Below are 18,147 nucleotides of genomic sequence, written 5' to 3'. Positions count from 1 at the left end.
CTGGGAAAGTCAGGCTGAGCTCTCTGGAGCAGGTAGAGCATCAGCTTTATTCCAGACAGCAGGAAGGGGAGCAGCAAGCATGCAGCAGCTGCTGTGTTAATTAAATCCATCAAATGGCAGCACTTTAGCATGATCACAAATGGCTCAGTGCTGGCCTCAGGTCTCCAGCTCTTGCAGAGAAACTTACAAGCCATGGAAAAGTAATTACGATGGCAAGAAAGAAAAATGCAACGGGTCTTGAGAGTTGAGGGGGTTAAACTCCTTGTTATATGAAAACTGAATATCAAAGAGACTTTCTCCTGTACTTTGGCTTCTATTTCATAGGGCAACCTTGAGTAAACACACATCTATCTTCTTTTTTGCCCATATGACCTCACACACTGCACATTGGGAAAAAAAGAAAATTTCACAAGTCCTAAAGCACATTGGGTAAGGAGAAATGCCTGCAGGAAAGCTCTTGCAGACATGCTACAGCAACACAAATTCATTCATCTCTATAACTTTGACCACGAGTCACAATATCTAAACACCTCAGGTTATCTCTGACATGTTCATGTAGGGCTGTTTTGGTCTTGCACATGTGGGGCTGAGTGACACAGAAGCACAGACACTGAAGGCCACTTAAATTCATCAAGAATTTAAAAAGTCACTGATAGAGCTGGTCCGAAAATTGTAGAAGACTAATCATCCCTTCCAATAAGCCCAGAAAATAATATCATTCTATTTTTTAACTTTTCACACACACACATCCCCCTCCAGTTTGGAGCCATTCTCAGTACTCCGTGAGTTTCAGGGGGAACGCCTTACAGCCTGTACGATGAAAAATGCAATATATGCCACAAAATGGGCAAACACAAAGACAAGACAGCATCAAAGGAGAGAAGAAAAAAAAACACCAAAAAAACCAACCAACCAACCAACCAAAAAAAAAACCCCACAAAAAAAAACCCACAAAAACCCAAAAAAACCCAAAACAAAACAAAAAAACCCAAACCACTTTCTTTTTGAGAGTTTTATTTCTTCTTTCAGCCTTCTTGTAAAATCTCAGCTGGTTCCATGAGCAGGAAGTGATGGAGAATGTAAGGCAGCAGCTACTTGGGCATGCTGAGAACCCGCACCACCTTCCTCTCCTGCAACCCTGCCCCTGCAGAGCAGGGATGTAGAGTTTTCCCTGCCCTCCCTTCTCCAAGGAGCAGCTCAACCCTGCCTGCCCTCTGCTTGTCAGACCTGCAAGTGGAACCAATAGCTGGCTGCACAGTAGCTCAGAACATGCTGACATGCCACTCTGGAGAGCCTATTTGAAAGGTTAATAACTTTTAAAATCCAATTAGAGGGCCTAATTAGCTAAGGTAATCTTTGGTCTGCCTACTGAATCTCAAACTAGGCGAACACCATAAAGATTAATCTGTTCTTCATTCTTTTGCAGGCACCAGAGAGGATGTTGGAGCCCCTGAAATCCTCAGTTTTCAGGTGGGCAGCGGAATGACCTGAGCAAGCTCAGGTCTGAACTTCAGAGCAGAAAAGCTTAAGCCACAAACTTTGCGTTCCATTGTCACGATATCATGATGCTGACTTCAATCGTGACAATCACTGCCACACACGCTATTTTTGCCATTCTTGGGCACATGAGGTCAACATTATCTGATTTTCCAGGAAGGGTAGCAGTAAAAAAAAAAATTTGGCAATTTTATTTATCACTCAAGTATTTCTGTGGAACTTGCCCTTTTAGACCTCAACTAAGCCAGATCATTTTGTATGCACTGTTGCTTCTTCACATGTACAGACTTCCAAATATGCAAGAAACCCATCAGTTAGTTACTAGCCCACTAATTAATAGTTAACCTGCTCTAGGCATTCAAAAGAATGAAGCCTTATTTCATTATTTCATAAGCTATCCCTTCTCTTTCCTGCTAGACATCATTAGCAGACACAAAAAGTGAATATATAAATAAGCAAAGTTACTATTTTCATAGACATTTAAGCCAAACTAAACCAAAATGACCTACAACAAAAGCTCCTGAAAATTTCCAGTGTATGGCTATCTCATATCTCCCATATATATACAACCTTAAAGGCAGAAAGAATAAATTCACAATATGTCTTTTTTTCTAACATCTGGTAATAAACTATCCTAAATTCTCTTGTTCTCAGGCATTCCTGAGTCTCAGAAAGCCCCACTGATTTTCCAAGGAATGCTTCCTGGAAGCTGGTACATGCTGCCACAGCCATGGCAGTGGTATCTATGACAAAGCGAATTTCACAGGAAATGCTAAGAACACCACCCCAGGCTGTTTTAAATTCAGAAACCAGCTCAGTATGAATCTACCACAGGAACTGCAGCCATTAGAACAAACTACTGAAAGAAGCTGCCTGTCCTAAAATATTCCCTAATCACTTCAGGCTTTCCCTGGTAAAATCTACACCTCATTTCCAGCCCAAGGGAAGAAAGGAATCGTTCTGATTCCCGCGAACACACCGCTAAAAACGTAAAGTTATTTTCTCTCGCTGCACGTCTGACGTGCAGCGAGAGAAAAAACAGCTCGCATGGGACCTCCCGGGGAGCCCCTCAGCCCCAGCAGAGCTTTCACTGCGGGAAACACCAAGTGCCCCGGTTTATTCACACAGCCCGGCCGGGCCCCGACGGGCTGGCAGGGCCCTGGTTCTCCCGCAGGAACCAGCCCGGAGCACGGCCCCTCACGGAGCGCGGGATCCGCCCGCAGTGCCGGCCGCGGCCCGGCAGGTGGCGCTGCGGGCCCGCGGGAGGCCCCGCCAGGCCCGGGCTGCCAGGGACCGGGAACGGCCGGGGCTGGAAGGGACCTAAACCGCAGCCATTTCCAGGCCCCGCCACGGGCATGGACAGCTCCCCGCAGGGCACCCAGAGCCCCATCCAGCCCGGCCCTGAATGCTGTCAACGATGGGGAGCGCACAAAGCTCTCACCACCCAAATCCAGCCTTCAGTACTCTCAGTAAATATAGACGGACTGAAGAAATTCAGAGTATTCCAGAATCCTTTTACCCTGGAGGTCGCCACAGCCTTTCCAGATGGCAGCTGTGCCCATGGCTGAGGAGAGCATTCACGTTTTTCATGGCAGATACACTTCAGCCCTCAGCAGCCCCTATTCCCCAGCGCAGTGCAGCATCAGAGGCTCTCAGGGGATCGCTGCCAGCACCAGGCTCTTCAGAAAACATAAAAAGGCATAAAATCTAACTAACCCCAGCCCAGACAAACCCCCAGGCTCTGAAAAAATCCACAGTATAAAAGCATTGTCAATAGCACACATATTCTGTATATTTATAGAAGAAAAGTTGTCCAAATTAATGAATTCATTTTAAACGATTTCCCATGCAGGTCAGAGGAAAAGCTCAGCAAGTTAAAAAAAAAAAAAAAAAATCAAAAAGTATGTACACTGCCACTGAAAACTCCCAGATTCTTAGTTTAACTAGATGAGCCATGAAAGAAATAGAAACTTTTAGAATATTGTAGTACAAATTGAACTTCAGGTCAAGACGGAACTTCAAGTATTTCAGCTGCATTCCTCATCACTGGGCTGTCACCATGTAAGATTTTCAAAGAGCAAAGGTTTCAGTTTCATCACATCTGTGTTCATTTGCAGTGTTTGATGTCATTTTAACCTTTTTATCTTTCTCCAGTGTAGGAGGCCTGAATCAGTCGGACTGATGCTGAAATTTATAACTCTGGGACTTTACATGTGAAAGCAGATTCCCACATGCAGTCCTGCTGCACGTGCTGTCGGAACACTTGCTATGACTGCAGACCTGTGCACTGTGTTTCATGAGAGCACACTGCGCTGGTGCCAAAGAAATCCTAGTGCCAAGTCCAACTCTACCAGGTGCTACACAGAGCTCCATCATTCCCTTTAGGGAGACCACTAATCAGAGGAGCTTTCCCATTACAGTCTCAAAGTTTTTAATGCTGTCTGAGCTGGCCACAAGATCAAAATTTATGATTTCTTGGAGAATCAGACTGGGTAAGATTGGAAGGGGACCACAGTGGGTGATCTGGTCCAACTTCCCTGCTCAAGCAGGATCATCCCAGAGCACAGGGCACAGGATTTTGTCCAGATGGTTCTGGGCTCTCTCCAGTGAGGGAGACTCCACACCCTCTCTGGGTCATCAGTTCCAGTGCTCTGTCACTGCACAGTGAAGTTCTTCCTCATGCTCAGGTGGAACTTCCTGTGCATCAATTCTTGCCCAATGCCTCTTGTTCCATTGCTGGGCACCCCTGAGCAGAGCCTGGTCCATGCTCTGACCCCTCCCTGCAGGCACTGACAGACATTGATGAGATCCCCACTCAGTCATCTCTTCTTGAGGCTGAATAGCCCCAGCTCCCTCAGCCTTTCCCCATAAGAGAGATGCTTCATCCCTTCATCATCTCTGTAACCTCTACTGAAGCTGCCCCAGGAGCTCCAAGTCTCTCCTGTCCTGAGGAGCCCAGGACTGGACACAGCACTGCAGATGTGCCTCACCTGGGCTGAGCAGAGGGGCAGGATCACTCCCTGACCTGCTGAAAACGCTTTTTCTAATGCATCCCTGGATCCCACTGGCCTCCTTGGCCGCAGGGCACACAACTCTTTGTTTATTCCATAGACTTTTTTTGTGATGTCACGAGAGGAGGGGTTTCTTCTCACTGAGAACTTCTTTCCAGAGGATACACTACTAGTGAAGGGAAGGAGTTGCATCCTACAAAGACCTCTTCATCAGGGAGCTGAAATATAAGCAGGCCATCCATCCTTCCCTTATCCAACAGGGCTTGTACCCTATGAAAGGAGAGGCTCAGAAGGGACTTGAAGTAAAAATGAGCTTGCAGGTGTGACACTACACAGGAGTGTGGCAAAGTTGGCACTCAGCTGAAGAAGCAGACAGCTGAGACTCAGCTGGTGACAAGGAGGGGGACAGCCAGTGTGCAGACAGTGACTCCACTGGAAAATATGGGGTTCTGCCCAACTGTTTTCAGCGGTCCCTATTCCAAAAAAAGGCATGCCTGTCCCCTTAAGGTTACAGTCCAAAATACACGTTTCCCCTCTTCTACAGGAGGGAGCCCCATTCCATCATTTCTCATGGACATACCCAGCTTTACCTACATTACTGAGAAGCACTGAGTCTCCTCTGGGCAAAGAGCCCATGGTTAATCAAACACAGGAAGAGGGACTGAAGCCACCTGCAGAAGTCTTGATGAATGTCTCTGTCCACTCACACCTCTGAGTGTCTCTGTAGTTGACATCACCTGTCACGTCTTTTCTGAACTCTGCAGGGATCAAACTCCACAATATTCTCCCTCTCGAAAGACATGTCAGACTACAGTTCTTAGAAGCCCTCAACATTTACTCATCATCCAGCACTTCTTTGTAGACATTCTTTGCACAGCACCCTTTTATAGACGGCTTCTGAACAGCATTTGCAACCACTCCAAATTATTCATTAATAGCAGGAATAACTCAAGATATATAAGTTTAAATCTGCCTGTACTACCTGTGTCTCTTCCTATCTTAGCCAGAGCTTACCAGTATTTGGTATCTGTCTTAAACCTCTTGTAGCTCTCTTTGCCACAAAACTGGTCTTTTCCTTGAAAAAAAACAAAGGAAAAAAAACCCCCAAGCAATCAACAAAATTATAGTTTGCCCTGAGCCCACTACTTACTTTTAGAAGTGTCTTGGCTGGGGACAGTAGGGAGTTAGCCAGGTAATAGCATAGACATAACTGAGAATAATTACTGCAAAATTTCACAACTTCACTGAACCGACAAAATTCCCATCGGAACGGATCATACTTTCTTGCTTTACACCAAGAACTGACACTAGGCATTTACAAAACAAGCTTATCCAAAGAAAACATAAAATGACTCCAGAGCAAATAAAAATCCACCATAAATACTTTTAAATCAGTATGTTTGGAACAAAGACAGAAGGACGAACACACCATCCATGCAGCTGACCTCCTGAAGGGATTGTGACCAGTTTGAACACTTACCAGATCTTACCTAGAAGGTTCTACTCTCCTAATCTTGTGGGGATATGTGTCAAGGGAGATTTTTTTTTTCATTTTACTTTGTTATTAAATAGAAAACAACATTATGGCTCTTCTCTGTCAACTGCAACCAACAGGTAATTAACTCCATCCCCTTCCATTTCAAACAATTCACAGAGCACAAAGCACCATAAAACCTCTTAAGAAGTCCAAGTAGCACAGAGACGTCAATGTCTCCAGTGGAGCAGAACACTGGCAAACAGAATCAGTGCTGTTTCATTCGCTTAATGCAAAGCATTTGAATAATAGCCTTGAACTGAACCAAGATAAGGGGGAAGGGGAGTAAATTCCTGAAACACAGCAGTATAAACCTTTGTATGCGAAGAATGTTAAGGATTACATCCCACAGAAGAAGGAAGCTGAAGTGACAAATCATCTGTTCAAGCTTCTTGCAACAACTGCATAACTAAAAATCACCATCAGCTGAAGGTGGAACAAGTGCCAGTGCAAAATACGACAGGTCTTAATCTCACATTGAAAAGTATTGGAGATGACAAATTTTCCTTCAAAGAAAAATTATATGCATTTCAAAGCATAACGTACTTGTTCAAACAGACTGAGCAAGGGAAGGAGGAAATAAGAAGTTTTTTGAACATCTAAAGTAAACTTGGACTTTGCAGAACAGTATTATCCTCCTGGAGGAATAGGGGAGTTATTTCATTTTGTGGAAACAGTTTGGGTTTTGTTTGTTTGTTTGTTTGTTTGTTTTTTGTTTGTTTTACTTTTCAGACAAAAGAGCTTCATAAGCATAATACAAGAATGTATTACCTTGTACTATTAAAAGTTACAAGGCTTTCAATTTCACCGATCAAGGTTCCTTACAAAAGCCAAACACTCCATCCTCTTCCCTAAGAACACAGGAGGTTTTCTTCAAATTGCATTATGTAACACTGACTTCTTCGCTTAAAAGTTTTTTCAACTAATTTTTTTTTCCTAATCCACATTAAAATTTACTATGTTTACACAGCAATTCTCTCCATCTCATGATCCTGTATTATTGATAATTTTTAAAAAAACAACCCCTCCCCAAACTCCCACAGTTTTTCCCAACCCCTTAGTCCACATTCAACCGAAAGTTTTACTATTACCGAATAAAAGTCACAGACAAAATGCAAATTCCGTTTCTTGAAGAATATCTACAGGAATTACTGCCCTTCCCTATTGTCTGTATATCCACAAAGTACAAATGGGTCCAGGGAACTTCAACACAGATAACAAAGCAGATACGGTCTTGAACACTGATAGGCAACACCCAGTCACAGAACACAGACATGGGTAAGGACTGCAGAGTTACTGACTGAAAACAGCACAGCAGGAAAAGCTGCTTTTTTTCCAGAAGTTATGTTTGAATGCAGTTTTAATAATTCAAGAAAAAGTATAAAGATCAGGGTAAACTGAAAATTATTACACACGAGGAGCAACCTCTACAACCTTCATAAACCAGGATAGTGCTGAGATACAGTGCCCAAGACACCCATCACACTCTGCTAAGTCAGGCTCCAACAAATTATTTCCTTCTTTTTTTTCGTGATATGCCAAGACATGGTACAAAAAAACTCCGCAGTTTAGTTAGCTTTGGCTAATTATCCATAACTTCCCTCTTTCAGGCTCTCAAATGCTGAGTTGCCAGACACTATGCATGTGGATGGTGTTATATGACCTGCAGATCCTGCACAGGCATTTCCAGAAAAAGCAAGACATATACTGAAGCCCACACGAATCAGATGGAAGCAGAGGAATCCTGGTTCTGTATCCTGGTGGAGAAGGTACAGTGGTTAGTTCAAGCTGATGGTGAATCAAAGACTTTACCAACTACAAAGCCTGAAAAATTAATATTCAAGTGACTTCACAGGGGAACAACAGGGGAGGGAAAAATAAAAAGTGAAAGAATGAATCATGGAACCCAAACTTTATTTAAGAGGCACTCCAGTTTAGATATGAAGACAGTGATGAAGAATGACCATATCCTGACATTCTTGATGAATCCATCCTGTGACCATCATCCTGCAAACAAGCCTTTCCCACTCTGCATTTCCCAGCCTGTGAGAGGGGATTTGGATTGATCCCAACTACCAGAAAGCAAGTCAAGCTGTTCTTTCAACATGCTACCTCAAGAAACAGTTTTTGAGAAGGAGTTCTTCCCTGCAACTTATAGCAAAGATCTAAAATTCATAACTGAGACCATTCCATGGCCAAGTCCGAGATTTTAAGGGCATGACAATAAAGCTGGAGCACACAAGTGCAGGGCAGCAACAGACACGTCTGCAAAAGTTCAGGGGCTTTGCCTCCATATGGATCAGAATGGAACTAGAAATGCTGAACCAAGCAGGAATGTTCTGCTGATTCTTGCCTATAAAGAAAGATGCTCTTTAGGAGTTAAAAGTGTTTCCAGTTAATAACTTATCCACCAAGATAAGTTATTTTTTGAAGTCCTGACCAGGACTTCAAAAAATCTTCAAGGACACAAAACAAAAGAAAAACTGGATCTCAAGCACATGAAAAATAACTGTTTCACTTGAATCACTCCCCTTTGGAATTCTACCTACTGCGTTTTGCTAAAAGACCTCTAAATAAGAGCATTTTTATATCTGTATTATTGTCCTCTCCAGAAAAGAGAGGTCCACTTTTCTCTCACTGCCAAGACTGATACTCACTTTTCTTGCATTCTTATAGACTCAAACCTAGAATACTTTTTTTTAAAAAAACACACATTTATGTTGAAAAATGCTGTACAGATGAGGTGACTCATTGCAGACCTAGAGTGGTGCATTGTTCCATCAAAATTCTTTACCTTGTGTTTATATAAGGCCTCCCACAGACATCTGGACTCACTGGAGACTGAGAGAAGGAAATGTGACAAAATGAAGACTATGGGCAGCAACCACTGTCTCCCTTTATGAACCTTTTTGTTTGTTGGACAGTATCCCGCTGTCTCCGGTGCGCTACTGGTGGTGTCCAAGTCCTTTTGGGAGCCGCAGTCTTCACAGGAGTAGCCTAAAAATAACCTGAAAGATACTTAATGCAGATATTATGAAATTTTAGCATGTTAATGCTTGAACACAAAGCATGTGCTTTTGGCTCTGCTCATACTTCACGTTTTCTTGAGCAAACCTGTTCCCTGCAGTAAAGCACAGACTGTCCATAAAGCAACACTGACTCACTGGCAAAGGTCAAGTTCTTGGTGTCTGGTGTGATTCCAAATATCCCACATCTAAGAAGTACAAACTGACTCCATCCACCCTCCTCCTTTGTTCAGCTCAGTTCTGCTGCTGCTCATGGTTTTCTGCTAGGCTGGGACTAACAGACCTGCTATGGTAGCTTGAACTAGAAACAACAGGATTCTCAATACTACCAAAATATCACTTCAAGTAAAGCAATAGGATCAGGCAGCTAAAATAAAGACATATTTGGGAGAGATTTAAAAAGAGGCAATTAGCTGAAAAAGGGTAAGTTCAAGCTCTTTCTCACTATGAAGCAACATCTGGAAAAATCCCCACCTTTCACTCAATGGTACAGGTGATTTTGTCAATGAATTTTGGTTAAATTTCCTTAATCTTTTTGTGTTCTATTAACTGAAAAAAGCCCCTGATGAAACCCTTCATAATCCCCATTGTGAAGAGACCATACCTCCTCAGCATAATTCAGTCACAGATTATCAGGTAGCCAAATGGACTGTAAGCTTTACTACCTTACAGCTACTTGTAGAGGTTCTGTGCTGGGCATTGTGGATCCAAGCTACCAACTGCCTTACTGCAGTGAGAAAAGTAAGGCTTTTAAGACAAAATTAATGCAACCATTAACGATTTCACTGAAGATTTAAACTCAGATATTTAAAATACACTGAAATAGTAAAATACATATATATTTATTTCTGCTCTTCTGCTTTCTCAATTAGAGTCAAAAATTTGTCTTTGCAAAGGAATACACATTTATCTTCAATACTATGAACGTCAATGGATTATTTTCATACTTTCAGAAACTGAATACAAAAAATAAACCCCAAAACAAAAACCAAGTCTCATCCTTCCTTGCTTCCTTTTAATTTAAATATCTTAGGTACTCTTCCCAAATGAAATTTATTTCTCTTTTTACCTTAGAAAGAGTGCCTTTGCCTATGTGTTTGTTGTGACTGATTAAACAGATGAGAGTAACTGGCTCCTTCAGGGTAAGAGAGCTTTCCTTAGAAGATTCCACAAACACTCAAACTCAAAACCTGTAAGCCATAACAAAATAAAGTTGCTCTTTCACATCTAATTCTTTTTACTACTAGTAAAAAAGTTGGAAGTCTGATTTGTTCAAAACCTTGTCTAAAAATACAGTGCTAAGTAGGCATATTCTTGAGTTTCAAATCAAAGTGGAACAGGTGCAAAATGTAAAAGCTTTTAAAATATATCCTCTCCCATTTCATAGTAAGCATACCTTTTTTCTTTAAGAGGGATATTTGACACATCAGCAGTCTCAGAACCTAGAATAATGCTCCTGTGCAGAATTTCACTTGTAAAAGGTCAATATCCTTTTTTTAAAAAAGAATTTGATAAAATAAATGGGTGGTTGGAAAAAGCATGAAGCACTGCAGTACTGAGAAGAGGAGTGGAGAAGAGCCCTGAACAGATTTGGAATTGAAGGCCACATTCTGTTGTGATCCTGTACATCGTGATCCAGTGTCTCTGCAGAATGAACAAATTCAGACTGATACATGCTAAGATTGAACTCTGCTGCCTCTTCCATATGAGATGCCCACATTTCTGCCCACTGCATTTCTAGGTGATCTGAACTTCATCACTCCTTCCCTTCCCTCTGTGGCCTTTTATTAGCAGATATTCAAACACCACTTGGAAGCCTGTAAGGAAAAGTTGTGTCGCTCCAATAAAAACATACAAATAAATATTCACATATTTTACTGATCTAACACAAAACGTTCTCTAAAAAGAGAAGGAATCAAAATAGTGTCAGGTAACAGCATTACCTAAGGACGCATTGAATATCTTTTTCAACAAAATAATTTTCTTCATTAAAACCAGACAGTATTTCAGTTCTACAAAACAAGCCCAATAGATATGCTCTTTTACTTCCAAGAGAAATTTAATTAGGACAGATAAAAGATTTTTGAGATATTTTGTTGCAACAATAGCAACCCATTTCAAGTAAAGAATTAAAATTAAGATTTTATTTCTGGTCAATTACATGACTCAAAAACCAATTAAAAATGGATTAATCCTTAAGCTTCATAAATTCAGTATTTTAAAACCTTTATTTTCTCTACTTAAATAAACTTTTAGAAGTTTTGCTTAGAGGGTGTAATATATTTATACTGAAAATACCTTTAATTTTTTTTTACTTCATTTTTTTTCTAACAATAGAAGGAAGGTGCCAATATTGTTTTGCTTCAGAAGCCAGTCCCTACTATTAGAAAAGACTTGGCATGGCCATTCACACGCACACTAAAGTGCTCAGGTGCAGTATCATACAGACCAGTGAAGAATATACAAAACACTATTGTGTATAATACTGTGACAGTTTTTCAATATATTCACATACAGTAATCTCCAAGTACCTGAAAGGAAACTGGCCATAAATCCTGAAGAACCTTGTCTATAAAATTGAGTAACCCATCAATATACTGTATCTCTTCTAAAAATACCCGTATTTTACAATAATATACAAGGTATCTGCTTGCAAACACAGAAGTAGCCATAAATAAAACTTTATTCTTTCTTTTCATTTACAAGCTACCAAGTACCATGTATTTACACAGCACTGGACACTTAAAGTAGTTGCAGTCACAAAATGATCCAGACAGCTGTTGATAAAGTAAAGAATCTTAAGATAAAAGCAAAGTAATACTGTAACAGATAAATGGCAAAAAAGCAGTTTTGCCATAATGATCAGACTTGCATGTTGCATCAATTCTGGTTGAAACGACTGAGTGCCATGCGATTCTCAGCTTTAATCGTTTGCAGTCTGGCTAAAGTTTGTACAGTCATTTCTCTTTTGCAGTTATTAAAATAAAAAAGTTAAAAACTATAGCAGCAACAAGCAAACCCTGTGACAGGAAGGCAAGGTTTAAGAACTAAAAAAGTTTATACAATGTGCTTAGGAAGGTCTGCAGAATTTATCTTCCATCGGCTGGAGTTCGACTGAGTGACAACATGATTCGGGCATATCTTTCACACAGTTCATGTGTGGAGTAGGAGGGCAACTTTGGCGGGTCATTGAAACCTTTAATCTCTGTAGAACAATCTAGCAGTTTTGGCAGGAAATCTGTCAGTTTTTCTTGCAAGTTGGCTGCAAATCAAACCAGAAAAACAAACATAAGCATTTATGTCCACATGTCAAATTGTCCTTTTTCTGCCCAATGTTGACTTTCTTTTTCAATTAGTGGGTAGAAGAGGAGGAGTTTCATTTTTAGTAATAACTAGGACATACCAATTCCTAGTAAGATGTTGATATAAATTCCCCTTTAGATGGTCTAACACACAAATGTTTTTCCATTCAAAAAGCATGTTTCTGTATAGCCTGATACCCCAGTGAAACATATGGAAAAACTTTATTTAAATGTATACAGGATTATTCAAAAGTCAGGGCAGCTCAAAAAACATTACTAAGGCACAAAAGATCCAGGTTTAATTCCAGACATTGAAAACATCATACTTATAAAAAAAGGTGCACAAGGGCCTTTTACCTTAATAATAAATGACTTACGTTCCATTTCTTGTCCAAGATAGGAGCACCAACGGTTCCTCATATCTTCCACAGCAACAATATCTTTCTCTTCCATTTCATCCACCAGTAGTAATGGCAAACATGGGACAATAAGCTCGTTCATTATGATCAGGCCATTATTTACTTCCTGATCATCTCCTGATTCAAACAGTGCTGCAGCATGTTCATTTAGTTTCTTGAGAAACCACCACAAAAAAGGAAAGGCTTTAAGTACACAGCATTTCACAGTCTACCATGCATCATTATCAGTTTGTTTTAAAGCAGTCTTCCTACAGAATTACCTGGCAATTTGTATTAACCACAGCTGTATTTTAACATTTACTCCATGATCCATATGCTCTACTAATCCACTTGAACTTGAGCTGTTCCTCAAGCCACTTCATTTCATACCTGCCAACTCCAATCTTGCAGCTGTTTTGTTAGGACTGAGATTCTATCACCCGCTTTTATTTTTTCACTATTGTTAGAAGTGACATAAGGAGGAAAAAGTCCCTTGTTTCAGGCAAGGCATCATTGCTGATGCCTTTCGCAGTATTTGTCTCCCCATCAAACCATGGCAGCAGGGTGAATCTGCTCACCAACAGTCAACCACTGTTTCCACCTATCCCACACATGATGGCACTGAGCCCACTATAATCATAAAGAAAATGATTGGCTATTCAAAAAAAGGGAGGGAATAATGTTTTCTTTTTTACTTTTGCTTTTTTCCCCCTTACAAGCTTCAGTATTAGACTGCTAATGCAGGGAGGTTTTGGGTTTGTTGTGCATGACAGCAACACTGTTCTATTAATTAATTTTATTAGGGCAAAGCAGCAAACCCAACATTTTGAGACATGTAGTTCCCCCTTCACTTACTAGCAAGCACTCTCGTCTGTAGTGAGATATAAGCTCTTCGTCGTGCCCCCTGTATGGGCCTTTGGACAAGAGTTCTTTGTTATTCTGGTAAGCATAGATAAGGTAGAGCAAGGCTTCCATGTAACTGAAGTGAAGAAACAAACGCATTAGGCACAACATCCACATATCACCTGCTTCAAGGTAACTACTGTGCTCCTCAAAGGTCAGGTAACTCCACTTGCTGCATGGCAAATCCACCCCTTCCCACCAATCTCTTCATAGTTTGTTTGGTTGTTTTTTTTTTTAACCATACAATTTTGTCTTTTACATACATTAGAACAAATTATTTTATTATTAGGTTAGATCATTATGCACGAAGTCTGATCCAAAGCTCACTGAAACCAATGGGTATCATTTCACTCACTTCAAAACCAGCTTTAGAGTGGCCTTGAGTATCCATGAAAACTTAATTTTTCCTGACTGCATTTATGTCACATTGGGTTTGAGCTTCCGGTGCCATGAATATCCTGATAGCATTCTACACCTCAGCAAATAAGATTTAAAGCTGTCACCTTATTTCTAAAACAAAAACTTGTGAATTTTTAAGCTTCACTATCTGTAAGTTCTTCCAAGTTACTTGAAAACCTAATGTGATGGAAGAAGGCATCACAGCATTTCAAAAGCAGAAGTGCTGTTAGACTGTTGATACTTCTGTCTTTAATTTGAATGCGGAAGATAAAAGCAAGGGTAATTGGTAAAGAAGGGATAAGAGAGTACCCAAGAACCTATCAGTCAATAATTGACAGAGAGCCTTTCATGTACAAATGAACAATCTCCCCTCACACTGCTGCATACTATCTCCTGAAAACACCTGAAATGGTTAATTCTCTGATTTACAAAGACCCAGTTATGACAGAAAAGCATGGAAAGCAGTTCTGGTAGCTACCCTAAAAACAGGCAGTTTGGTATCTCATTCTTATTCAAATTAAAAAAAAAAAAAAAATCTAGGAAGAGAAATTTCCTAAGGGAGTGGTTAAAGGAACATGAAATTGTGCACTCCCTCCTGATGGGAGTATGAGCTCATGGGTCAGGCTGAAACTACCAAAATCAAACTACCGAGCTACTAAAAAAAGGCTAAAAATTATGTGCACACACAGAGCTTACCTGAATACAAGTCAAGAGTTTTCCAAAGTAAAAAACTCAAAGTTAAGGTAATACCTCCTAATGAGACAATATTAAAAAAAAAAAAGGGAAAAGGCTACTTGAAGTCAATTTTTCCTAGCCATGAAAACTCCTCATACCACTGGTCACCAATAAAACTGACCAGACAGCTGAAAACGTAATGTAGAAGGAGAGGGGAAGAAATTATTACGAAAACTGAAACTGCTGGTTATAAAGCCAGAGGAGGAGGACCTTCTCCTTATGTTCTTAGTTCAGTTATTTGTGAAACTGCAAGTTGAAGCTACAGTGTCAACAGCTCTGTTGAGGCAAATTAAAACTCAGTGGTGGTAGTGGCCTTATTTCCAGTCACCCTCTTCTTGCTCCTTCCCTCACTTGTGTATGACCCTTTCCTGAAACAACTGTGGTGCCATTTAACACCAAGGTAAGTTATTTTCGATTATCATGACTGTATTTCCAAGCTCAGACTCCTTAAATACCTTGGGTCTCAGGAATGGAACTACAGTAAAATTACCGATCAGATCCATAGAATCATAGGGTGGCCTGGGTTGGAAAGGAACCTTGAAGGTCATTTGGTTCCAACTCCTGTGCCATGGGCAGGGACACCTTACACTAGACCAGGTTGCTCAGAGCCCCATCCAACCTGGCCTTGCACACTTCCAGGGATGGGGCAGCCACAGCTTCTCTGGGCATCCTGTTCCAGTGCTTCACCACCCTGACTGTAAATAATTTCTTCCTGATCACTAATCCAAACCTCCTATCAGTTTGAAGCCATTCCCCCTTGTCCTGTCATTCCATGCTCTTGTAAAATGTCTCTCTCCATCTTTTGTGTAGGCTCCTTTCTGATACTCAAAGGTTGCTTTCAGGTTTCCATGCAACCGTCTCTTCCTTCAGGCTGAACAGCCCCAGCTTTTTCCTCCTGTCCTAATTAGGCAGGTGCTCCATCCCTTTGATCACCTTGGTACCTCCTCTGGCCTGGCTCCAGCACGTCCCTGTCCTTGCTGTGCTAGGATCCCAGAGCTGGATGCAGCCCTGCAGGTGGGGTCCCAGCAGAGAGGGGCAGAATCCCATAGGGCTTTGGATGCAGCCCAGGACATGACTGGCTTTCTGCCTTCTCACAGCTGAACTGCACATAAGCTCAAGCCTGTGCAGCATAAGCCTAAAATCACTGAAGCTGCTCACAAAGTTCTGGAGTCCACTAGGTCGACACTTTAGAAAAGATGCCGAAAGCACAGAACGGCAAAATTTTAGCACTGCTTTGAAAAAGGCATTTCAATCAAAAGCAAAAAGCTGTACTGGCTTTCCAAGAAGCTTAAAAGGCAACTGGTAAAGTATACAGTTTGTTCACTTTTTAGTTTCTGCCACAAGAGTGAGCTGCAGGCAAAACTCCTACCAAGGCTCATTAGCTGGCTGCATTCATCTCAGCCAGAGCAGGTGGAGTAGTAATTCCACACTACAGTCAGAGGACAACTGCTGAAAGACCCCTTAATTCTCCACCTGCAGTGAAAAGTGGGCCTTGTCACCCACCATGAGGGATCATGAGTGACCACTGAATGTAGGCATGAAAAAGATACACCAAACTACCTTAATGTTGATTTTTGTGTTTGTTCAACACATTACAATTAAAGGAATAAATACTGCTTGAATAAAGGTCGACTTTTGGCTCCATCAAGACATCAAGTGCTGCTAGGTTATCACTTAGTGTTACTGAAGCTAAGAAAAGTCTGTCAACAGAGAGATGGGTTTGCAGTGGGGAAAAAAAGCCTCAAAAGAGTCCTACTAAAGAAGAGCATATTTCTATTATCAAAGTCTATCCTCCTTTCACAAATATTTTTAAAGTTATGTTTTTATGATTTTAGTTTTAAATGAATTGACAAGGATCAGCATAGTCTTGTTTACAGCATAAGGATGGTACCATTGCCGTCTCAGGTGTGCAAGGTGGGAACCTCAGTAAATCTGGGTCCTTTGGGAACCTGAAGCTGAAACACAGGTACGTATTTGTACAAGATGCCTTTGGAGCAGGTCACTGGATACCCAGATTTCACTCATCCACTACTATACTTTAGTCCTACTGTTTTTGTATCAAACACGTCGTGAAGCACTTCTGAAATTGTACTTTTTATTTCTGATTCATTTTAGAGTGCAAGATGAGTGATAGTAGGCTTGTTTCCTAAATTATGAAGATTTTTCTAACAAACACCTCACGCAAATTCTGCAATTTATTGTAAATAATGGAGAACTTAGTTTAGCACACAACAGAAACCTGTGCTTCCCTCTCTCCTCTGTGGCATAGCCAGAATATGTTATGGCAGGAAGGAATTTATTGAAAACATCAGTATTTTACAATTTAAGGTGCCACTCTGGAGTCCCAATGCCAAGGAACTTGAAGATGTTTCACCCCTGCCTGCAATCTTAAGAGAGTACATGAAGGGATACCTATAAACCACACCAATGTCTCTGACATTTTTGCCTCTTTAAGGAATGAAGCAACATGAAACAAACTGTTTAAGACCAATAGTGTCGCATATTTTGATTTAGATTATTAGTAAATGTACTGTTTATTACATGGTGGAAACCCAAAGACAATCCAAGACTCTGGGCTCATTGTGTTAGCCAGTATAAAAAGACATATCATGTCACAAAGGCAAGGCTGTGTCTTTTGCAGTTAATTTTCCTGTATTGTTTGGGGTCTTTCTTTTTTGTGAAGATACAAGATGAGAAATATGGAGCAATTTACCACACAACACAGAGACAAAGAATTAAATTTGACTCCTGCTATAAATTTCCTACTTATTGTTTTATACATGAAAAATCAGAGATTGACTACATTTATACTGTAATCACCATTCTTGTTGCATGTGTAGATCAGAATAAATTTGAGCTGTTTTGAATTAAGAACATAAATGTCACGCATTTTATACAGCCACAATTTCTGACTTGGTTCAAAAAGAGAAGGGAATGAATCACCATGGAGTTAAGGACAATCAGCTACAACTATGACAGCTGTGCATGATAGTCTTTCTCAAATATGTTCTGTTTGCCTGACCTTTAGAGCCCACCATAGGTGGAGTTTGGCTCAGACTAATAAATAAGGTAAAACTACTTCAGTGGGAAGACCCAGTCAAAAAGCAGGAAAGACATGGACTTGACTAATTTTGTCTGCTGATAAAAGCAGCTAAATGCATGTGCACAGGTGGTGCCAGAGAAAGAGGATTTTCATGGCTGAGTGAAACCAGAGCACTTAAGAATAGAAGAGAAGGAAGAATAGACGTGCATGTGGAGGGTGCTCTGAAAAGAACCCATGGCTTGATAAAGAGATTGGAAATGGAAATTAAGAATAGGAAGAAACAAGACTGAAGATATTAG

At 40.8% G+C, this 18,147-nt stretch overlaps 1 protein-coding gene across 2 annotated transcripts in view; it reads right to left on the bottom strand.

Annotated features, from left to right (window-relative positions):
• Positions 1–11,733: 11,733 nt before the first annotated feature.
• The window catches only part of USP25 (ubiquitin specific peptidase 25), an 88,973-nt gene continuing 82,559 nt past the window's right edge, over positions 11,734–18,147 (bottom strand). For both annotated transcript variants that reach the window (XM_066208525.1, XM_066208527.1), the window contains 3 exons: positions 13,624–13,747; positions 12,748–12,943; positions 11,734–12,330 (listed from right to left, as the gene is read on the bottom strand). In XM_066208525.1, coding sequence (XP_066064622.1) covers positions 12,158–12,330; positions 12,748–12,943; positions 13,624–13,747 — 493 coding nt within the window. In that variant the 3' untranslated portion in view covers positions 11,734–12,157. The remainder of the gene's footprint in view (positions 12,331–12,747; positions 12,944–13,623; positions 13,748–18,147) is intronic.

This window comes from Chamaea fasciata, unplaced genomic scaffold (assembly GCF_029207755.1).
Source record: "Chamaea fasciata isolate MVZ Bird 193981 ecotype frontalis unplaced genomic scaffold, bChaFas1.0.hap1 SCAF_2, whole genome shotgun sequence".
Lineage (NCBI taxonomy): Eukaryota > Metazoa > Chordata > Aves > Passeriformes > Sylviidae > Chamaea > Chamaea fasciata.
Note: the sequence above shows the minus strand (reverse complement) of the source record. Positions and strands in the feature narration are given on the sequence as shown.